Source organism: Drosophila novamexicana, unplaced genomic scaffold (genome assembly GCF_003285875.2).
Source record: "Drosophila novamexicana strain 15010-1031.04,08,12 unplaced genomic scaffold, DnovRS2.1 tig00000689-arrow-pilon, whole genome shotgun sequence".
In the NCBI taxonomy this organism is placed as follows: domain Eukaryota; kingdom Metazoa; phylum Arthropoda; class Insecta; order Diptera; family Drosophilidae; genus Drosophila; species Drosophila novamexicana.
In genome coordinates, this window is record NW_020824818.1 from 1,353,274 (window position 1) to 1,363,119 (window position 9,846).

Consider the following 9,846-nt stretch of genomic DNA (forward strand, 5'->3'; position numbering starts at 1 on the left):
TAAAGATTTCAAATTTTTAAAAATTTAAATTTGTAAAAGTTTATATTTGAAATATTAACACGAATGGGGAGGTCCTTCATAATCATATGCTAAATCATGTAATCTTTGATCAGAGGTCTTCCATTTTAATTAACATTGCTCGAATTTAAATATAGTTAAAAATATATCATATATTTTTTTTCCTTCATCTTTAAGTTTAATATCAATTTTTAGAAATTACATTCAGTTAATTTATTAATTTACAAAACTAGTTATTCTTATATGTTGCTTGCTGATGTGAAAAAAAACCGGCGAATGTGTTTTAAACATGTATTAAGTAATTTTCGTAAATGTTCTGTGTGAATACACATATGCGTATTAAACTTATATTGAATATTTATAAATGGCTATAAAACTACCCAATCTATCTCAGAAGTATTTCATTGAAATTCCAACAAATTCGAAAAAAGCTCAAATTATATATAATTCGTTGCATACAATCCAAATATTCAGCTTGTTTGTACAAAGTCTTTTGATTCCCGAAAGGTTCCTCTCGTTAGTTTTCGAATTTTGCACTCTTGAATTTGTCCCTGCATCGTCATCGTTTTTTGTTCTTGCTACCCAATCGTTAAAGAGTGAAATCGTGTAGTTAATTTAGATGGTATAATTTTTACACACACATGCAACATTGTTAAAGCGCATCTCTATCAAACGGAAGCAGAACTCAAATAAATTAACTGGCAGCAAATTTGTTTTTTTTTCTTCTGCCCAAATATAATTTTGACCGATCGAACACGAATTAACGCCTACGAGCTGCACTTAGAGATAATCGCTGTCTGGCAATGGTACCGGCTCCGAAAGCGTCTCATCGACGCCATCAACAAATATCATTATGACACCCAGTACCGGACGCAGATTCTCGGGCATGTGGCCATTGTCCCCGCCCAAGATGACCACGCACGGCTTCCCGGTGATCACGACGGGCAGCAGCCGTGTCACATACTGCGCCAACCGGTGCAGATTCATGCGCCGCATCTCCAGCGTGGTCAGACCCTCTGGCCAGCTGTCCTCGTAGCAGCAGTCCATTAGGACATTGATCAGGTGCATGGGACAACCGCTGGCGCGCAGACCCTCGCGCACCATCATATGCATGGGTGTGTCTGGCGTGGATATAAGGCTGCCCCAAGTGCGCACCGAGGCCAGCGGCAGGCTACGTCCCCAGCGCATCAGTGAGTAGCGATCCAGCTGGTCCCCCACGTTGCGTATTACCGGATTGGTTGATCGCAAAGCCGCCACATAATACTGCACTAGCTCCAGCTCACGGCGATGTTCGCTCAAGCGTCTCTCCTGGTGCGCCTGCATGTCCCGAAGCTCGGATATCTCGCTGATCTGATCCTGTAGCTGTTCCCGCAATTCGTAGACACAATTGTGGCTGGTCAGCTCATCCTTGGGCACCCTCATGCCACAGCCTTTGGTGCACATGACGACCACCTTTGGATTGTTCTGGCAGTTGGCCACATGGTTCCGATACTCCCCCAAAGGCATCAGCGCTGTGCATCCGTTATCCGCAAAGCTGCACTTGATTTTAAGGCGTCCCAGCATGTTCCGCATGAGGCGTGAGACGGGGACCAAATGAATGGGCAGTAAATCGGACCGATCCACCGGGCAGATTTGCTTCTCTTGAATCCACTTCTCAATACAGAAGCGGCAGAAGGCATGCTCACAGCTGGACGACTGCATGGGCTCCTCCAGCACATCCGCACAAATGGGACAGAGGAGCTCCTCATCGACATGGCCAACGATTAGCGCTAGATCGTAGCCCATGGTTGGTTCAGAATAATTATCGCTAAAACAAAAATGTGAGTAGGAATCAGGAATTTTGGTAATGATGCAGCCACGACTTACCCTTATCACGTGTTATGTTACAGATAGAAGCCAAAATATTCGATTTTTCATAAATTTCGTTTCGAAATATGAGAGTTGCGTCGCAGCCGGCAGTTGAGTTGATCTGTGATGAATTTTAATACAAAATTGACAGAATTTGCTATTTCAATTCATATGAAATTCTCGGTTAAAAATGATTATATTTGCCATTCGTAACGAAATTATAAACAAGCACAGTAAACAAAATGATGGCATCGGAAATGCAGTAAATGAGCAATTTTTTGCAGCAAAGGACAATTTATTTTATATTGATTGAAGTTGTGTAAAAATCTATAAAAATGTAACCAATTTAAGTGAGTATATTATTGAAAGAAAACATCCAACAGAAATATCGAAAAGGACGAGTAGATTCCATCAAGAATTGTCAACTGTAAAGTATGGTATAAGCAATATCATATTTTTAGCTTGACTTAAATAAAACAATTTAGTTTCAAATGGAACTTTCGTTATGCAATATTTTAACTCGTGGTTATCGCAAAAGTTTGAAAACTAATTCTTATCGATTAATCGATAAGAAACATTCAAATAACTTATGGAAATGCCACCAACATATTTTAACAAGCAAAAGCTTAGTTATTATTTGAAATAAAAGCAAAATTTAAGTGTATCTACTGTGGCATTAGTTTCACATTTTGAATCGAAATTTATGAAAAATCGTATATTTCTATCTGCAACATCGAGCATAAGGGCAAGTGGCACCTGTTTCAGCACAAAAGTTTTATAATCCCCATACTTACACTTACGTACTTAACGATGGGCTACGATCTAGCACTAATCGTTGGCCATGTCGATGAGGAGCTCCTCTGTCCCATTTGTGCGGATGTGCTGGAGGAGCCCATGCAGTCGTCCAGCTGTGAGCATGCCTTCTGTCGCTACTGCATTGAGAAGTGGATGCAGGAGAAGCAAATCTGCCCGGTGGATCGCTCTGATTTAATGCCCATCCATCTGGTGCCCGTGTCACGTCTCATGCGGAACATGCTGGGACGCTTGAAGATCAAGTGCTGCTTCGCAGAGAATGGCTGCACAGCGCTGATGCCTTTAGAGGAATACCGCAACCATGTGGCCAACTGCCAGAACAATCCAAAGGTGGTCGTCATGTGCACCAAAGGCTGCGGCATGCGGGTGCCCAAGGATGAGCTGAGCAGACACAACTGTGTCTTTGAACTGCGCCAACAGCTGCAGGACCATATCAATGCGATTCCCGAACTGCGCGACATGCAGGCACACCAGGAGCGGCGGCTGGGTGAGCACAGGCGCGAGCTGGAACTGCTGCAGTATTATATAGCGACATTGCGTGCCACAAATCCTGTCATCCGCACTGTAGGTGACCAATTGGATCGGTACGCGCTGATGCGCTGGGGTCGTGGCCTGCCGCTGGCCTCGGTGCGCACTTGGGGCAGCCTCATCTCTACGCCGGACATGCCGATGCGCCTAATGGTTCGCGAGGGTCTGCGCGCCAGCGGTTGTCCCATGCACTTAATGGAGATACTGCTGGATTGCTGCCACGAGGACAGCTGGCCAGAGGGCCTGACCACGCTGGAGATGCGGCGGATGAATCTGCACCGGTTGGCGCAGTATGTGACACGGCTGCTGCCCGTCGTGATCACCGGGAAGCCGTGCGTGGTCATCTTGGGCGGGGACAATGCCCACATGCCCGAGAATCTGCGTCCGGTGCTGGGTGTAATTATGATATTTGTTGATGGCGTCGATGAAACACATCCGGAGCCAGCACCATTGCCAGATAGTGATTACCTTTAAGTGCAAATTATACACGTTAACTCTTGTTTGATCGGTCAAAATTATACATAAATTACACGGGTTAAAGAGATTTTTAATCGTTTGCGTGAACTTGGACAAACCTATTGTTCCAAAATAAGCTGGTTTAAGAAAATGGCCATGGCTTAGATGCTTCTGGGATTGAGTGATTGTTGCGGAATGCATCCCTCTGAAGACTTGACGCAACATAAAAATGTTGTCTTACTTCGTTTAGCTTATAAATATTTATAATTATCTTCCCGGGAAGTGTGACCAGCCTATAGCATTTTGTCTAATATCTAGAAAAAAGAATCAAGTCTTTAAGACTTGTACAAATGTTTTTTTTTTTATAGATTACTTTCTAAATTTAATTAAACTCGTATAATCATGTTTGTTCATACAGCTCTTTATAGCTTTGCTAATTGTTATCTTAACCTATGTAAACGAAAGTTGATTTTGTAACATCTTTCAAGTTGCCCTCAATTATGCGACAATTAGCAGAGTCACTGCGTAATATGCGTAATATTTCATGCAAATTCAGCTGAGGCACAATCTTAAATGCTGGTTACATTTGCTTGCCAGCAAATTGAGGAAAACTTGTAATGAAAATGCGAAAAGTTGTCGCTTAAGTTCGCGGCAGTTGGCGACACAATTCGCCAAAGTTTTACAAATTGCACTCGCAATTGGAATAATTTTTATGACTGCAAGTTGCGCACTCAACCGAGTTGCAAATTGAAATTGAGCTCTTAAGGTGCATGAATATTTTCAATAAATGCAGTTTAAGGGAACGTTTTTTTTTTTATTTAAATAATTAAAAATTATAATGAATAAGCCCGACTAACGGCCACATTAAAACGTAAAGGAATTTCAATGATAGTCGAAGAAAATCCTATTTATTATTGTGGAGTCGAATATTTCCCATTGTAAGCAGATAAGATATATTTTTCAATAATTACTTTTAATAATTCTGAAAAAAATCTGAAAATAAAATTTTAAACTAAAAATTAATTTGCGATCAATAGTTAAAATGACATATGAATTATTCTATGATACTCAGATACAGATGTTAAGTGAGAAAATTATAGTACCCTCTACAAGGGTATAATATGTATGTATATGAATATATATGGCTGAAAATATTAGTTTCCAATTCATTTTAATAAATTCTTACCTGTCTTCAAACTAACTTTTAAACTCGTGTAAGACCATCCCAACTAGGGGGCTATTAGTATAAACCGACAAAATGTTTACAAAAATATTTGCCAGGTTTTTGTTTTCATTTAAAAATTGCTCAGACAGACAACGCATATCGAATATGTCAATGTTTTGGCAATCCACAATTGTTGGCTCTGGCATTCAAAACATTAAAATATTGATTATATTTGAAAAATATACAATTAATTGTTAAAATGTGCAATTTGTAGTACATATTGGTAAAGCCTCCCTTACTTTAATTGATAAAAAGGAAAGGCAGTTTTTTTTTTTTTGCAATTTATGTAGTCAATAATAAAATTTAATCATTAATTAACTTACAAACTAAAACTTGTGTGCATATTTGCAGCCAGTAAACAGCTTTATGCAATCTCCGTTGACGCTCAATAAACAAGACTGCAAACAGCCACTATATCAACAATAATAGCAACAACATCTACAACAAGTTGCTAGAGAGCAAATTAGTGTCAAATTAAATGAAACCCTTTGTCAACTAATTAAATGCAATCGCTGTAGCCGAGCTTTAGATAAGTTGATTAAACAAAGGCCAAAGGCTGAAGCCAACTAACTAAGCAACTAATATTTCTGATAACATAGATGCTTACACCTGCTGCAGGATGCAACAATTCATGTGCTGTCTGCCTCTTGGCCTCTTGGCCAGCAGCACACAAAAACACAAGGCCAATGCAACAAAAGCCAAAACTTAATTAATATTTACATGAACACTTGAGACAAAGATAGTGTGCGAGAGGGAAAGAGAGCGTGAGACGGAGAGTGCGAACTGTTGGGATTTTCTGAGTGGCGGCCAATTGTTGCAGCTGCTTTCATTGTTGTTGTTGTTGTTGTTGTTTTTATCTGTGGATTGTCTTGTTTGCATATGTCTGAGGCTCAGGCCCTGCCACCTGACGCATCCTACATATCAAACGTGGCATGCTACCTAGAAATCAATTCGCATTGTTAACCCATGATTGGATATTATTGATTCAATTTGCTGCCACACTGCCGAGACATGTTTTATGCATGCGCCCGTCTATCTGTATGTGTGATAACGAGTGTGTCTGTGTGTGTGTGTGTCTTGATAATGTCTGACTGTATCGATAATAGGAAACATGCACGCTTGCCCAACAACATCACCAGCTAACTCAGCACCTGCTCCACACAAGAAAACCCACTTGCCGGGCTCCATTCGCCGCTTGGCGCTGTTTAATTTATGCATGTGTTGCACTTGCAACCTGCGAACTGTGGGGCCAATGCAAATTTTTGAATTCAAAAATATAACTTCAATAACCAGAAAAATAGTACAATGAAAATGAAGCTGCTTCAGAATTACAATCGAAGTAAGTTAAATTAGGTTTATTGTGCATAATTAATAATTTTCACGATTTATATATAAAAGATGTATATAACAATTTATATATTTTTGGTTTGGCATATGTTATGAGAAAATATTAAAATAAGCATATTTTATGTTTGAATTTTAAAACTTCGTATAACTAATATTAAACTGTTTTATGTGTTTATAGCTCTGAAATAAATATAAATAACGAGTTTCCTTAGTTAATATTTTTAGACTTTGAAAGTCTGACTTTCACATTTTTCTATTGGAAACTTTTTAATTTTCCAATAAAAACATTGTTGAGGTTTTGTTAATTTGTGATAATTTATAATGACGATTTTCGAGCAGAATCGAATTACATTGAATAATAACGTGATAAATTGTGTTTTCAATTAAAGCCAGATCCTGCCAAACATTAAAAATTCTATTGAAATTAGAAAGTAGTTTTTCATAAATCGAGTTTTTCTTTCTATTCGTTAAGGTACATTTCTGATAATAGTGAAAATTGGTGTAATTATATTATTATATAAAAAGTTAAAAAAAAATATATATCTCTTTTAGTTGTTTTTTTTATTTGTGCTTATGTATATGTCTATTTACATTTATGTCTAAAACGCCCATGAATTTTATGTTCCGATTTGAATGTTGTAGAACAATATGAATATTGTATCTTTTCTTAAATGTTCATAAAATTGTGATAACAATTATTATTTATTTTTAAGTATTTATTTACACAAGACTCTCGTAATGTGCGCTGAAATGTCCAAACATCTTTGAAATATTTGCAAAACACAAGAGTTATTTAATAAGATACCAAAAATTCCAGTGCAATTGCATTACTGAGAGCAGTAAACTCTTTAATTCATGAAGTTCATAAAGTTCGGGGGGCGTGGTCTTGTTGCAGCGCGTGCCCTTCTAACATGGCAGCAACTCGAGTCGGCGCTGGACTCATTAATTTTGCCAGCATTGAAAATATGCGATATTATTTGTAGATGGCAACGCATTGTTGGCCTTGTTATTGTTGTTTGTGCATCAGCAAATCAGTTGTTGTTGTTGTTGTTGTTGTTGTTGTTGCTGGCATTGTTGGCGTTGACAATGGCAATGATAACAATGGTAGCACACATGTTGCTAATAGTACCATGTGGAACGCCCACATGTCTGCAACATGCCAAGCGCCGCATGCCACATACCGAATGCCGCATGCCACATGCCACTTGAGCACATTGTTTTTGCCATCTGAAGTGTTTGACGTTTCCTGTTGCTTGCCATCGGCTACAGAGTGTGCAATTGATTTGCCGAATGGGCCACAATTATGGCTGCCTACCCATTGATTTGTGCCACTAATCACCGTTGCATAAATCACGTTGCAGCAAAGCAGCGCACAGCAAAAATATGCAACAGTCCAGGTGTCGGAAACTTTAAGCAGATCAGATTTGAAGAAACTTAGACTAGGATCTGTTCACTTAAATTAAAGTTATCAGCAGCTGTCGAGAGTAGTTCGCATTTATTAAGACGCTATGTTTTTACGATAATTGTATTCGCATGGGATATTTGCAGCTTGTCTATCACAGATTCTTGGCAGGTGTGAATGTGAACAATAATCTACCTAGTAGAGCTCGGTATACGCCTCTTCTCCTCTTCACCGTGGCACGTTTTGTGCTACAAATTTTAGATATTATCTCTCAATTAAGTACACACCCGTGGAAAATTGAATTCTAGCCATCTTGATCTGCACTTCTATTTCAAAATATGTTTTAATTGCATCGAATAAAGAACCAACTGTTGGAATCGACGGTGTGCGCCCATGTTAGGCCTGCGGAGAGAATCTTGAGTCAGAAGAATATTTTCAGCCAAGAACGTATCAAATCAATTCTCACTAAGATTGAAAATGATTTTAAAGCTGAACGTTCATACAAACGTTTTTCGCAAATTTTCCACACATACGTGTGAAATTTCGTGAAACCCTTTCTTAACGTGCACCTTCGTCAAATAAGGTAACTACAGTGAAAATTTCAGCTTTCTAGCTGTTTCGCCTTGGAAAATTTTTCCCATTTTGATAAAACTCCCGCTCACAAAAATAAAATAAAAGAATTCTTATTGGGCTGGTCACAAATTATGCCCAAAGCGTTTATTCCAATGCAACCAATTGGCATATTTTATTTTATTTGTATGTGTGTGTGTGTGAATGTGGCCTGAATTGGTTTAACGGTGTTTTTACCCCAATTTATGTACCTGCTCTGCAGCACTGAGCCACGCTTGTGCCCAGCACAGAAAAGTAATAAAAACTTAATGGCAAATATTAAGTACACATTAAACTGATTTATTTAAGTGTGGGTTATGTCCGCAACAAAACGTTGCCAAAATTTATTTTTATTTGAGTTTGAAGAGTTTTTGCTGCTTGGAGCAAATTGAACAATCGAATAATATATAGAAAATCAATATTTGAGAAGTATTGAAAGAAAAGGGGGGTCTCATCTATTTTCTACTTGACTTGTTTCCAACTAAGACCCTGCTAAACTATATAAATTGCTTAAAGTTTTGCATATACTTGCATTTCTAGCCACAACTCGGGCAATGGCTGCTTTGGTAGCGGCCAGTTAAAAGAAAACTCTAAAACAACGCATTAATATGCGGCATTGGGTCAGCCCTTTGCTAATACTCGTACTTCTGACTTTAACTGAATTTGGGCCAAAATCAATTTGTGTCCTTACGCAGGCTGGCAAAAACAAGCTAAGAACGACAAGGCTGGCATAAACAGTCGGTCGAAGAGGCAAATGTAACAAAAGCCTGGCCAAAACCGGACAATCTGGTCAGTTGTGTTAGGGGCTGGAGGGGGCGAGGCTGGGCTAAGTACATGAACAGATTTTATAGCTGTTTGGGCCATATAAATGAGTGCAATGTTTGTGTCTCACTTTTTTGGTAAGCTACTTGGCTTTTATGTATTTTTCCCCTTTTTTTTTCATGTAGCATATTGGCTGAGCTCTTGAATTTTGCCAGCAATTTGCGCTTTTAATGCAATCAGCTTTGTTGTTTTTTTTTTGTGTGTATGTTGTAGCTGCTAATGCGCTTAAAGCACACACACACGCGAGTGCCACGCCCACATCCCCAGAAATCAATTGACACTTGCCACTTGCCACTTGGGCGCCATTATGCAGCAGCAGCAGCAGCAGCAACAAAACTCCACCTCCTAGAACAGGCAACCCCCTCCTACTTATCACTTTTTTATGCGCTTGCAATTCACGCCAATTGTGGATAAAAAAAGAAGGGAAAAGAATTGAATGAAAAAAAAATAAGGCCAAATGCAGGAGAAAAATGCAACTTTCATTTAATGCCCGCACTTTTGGGTGTCGTTTCTTACACGACAACGTTCAAACTCAGCTAAATGACAGTCCACGGGGTGCTCTTAAGGCACAAAGTGGGCGAGGATGAGGGTAAAGGTGGCGTGGGCGGCAAGGGGTTGTGGCATAAGGGGTCACACAGCTTTGCAGCCAAAGAGGATTTGTTACCGAGAGCTTTGCTGAATTTCGTTGTATACATATATGTATAAATGTATCTTTTTTTATTGGCTCACAATAACAGGATTGACAGTTCGAGGCGCTTGCTTTGCATTTGACTTGAAG

At 39.1% G+C, this 9,846-nt stretch overlaps 1 protein-coding gene and 1 pseudogene across 2 annotated transcripts; one reads left to right on the plus strand and one right to left on the minus strand.

Annotated features, from left to right (window-relative positions):
• Positions 1-248: 248 nt before the first annotated feature.
• On the minus strand, positions 249-2,014 carry LOC115763115 (annotated as a pseudogene).
• Positions 2,015-2,451: 437 nt separating this feature from the next.
• On the plus strand, positions 2,452-3,938 carry LOC115763114 (E3 ubiquitin-protein ligase NRDP1-like). Of its 2 annotated transcripts, XM_030705558.1 has the most exons (2): positions 2,452-3,166; positions 3,248-3,938. In XM_030705558.1, the coding sequence occupies exons 1-2, from the start codon at positions 2,677-2,679 to the stop codon at positions 3,679-3,681; spliced, it is 924 nt and encodes a 307-aa protein (XP_030561418.1). In that variant the 5' UTR covers positions 2,452-2,676; the 3' UTR covers positions 3,682-3,938. The 2 variants fall into 2 exon arrangements, with proteins under 2 accessions (XP_030561418.1, XP_030561417.1); XM_030705557.1 differs by having other exon boundaries at positions 2,458-3,932.
• The last annotated feature ends 5,908 nt before the right edge of the window (positions 3,939-9,846 follow it).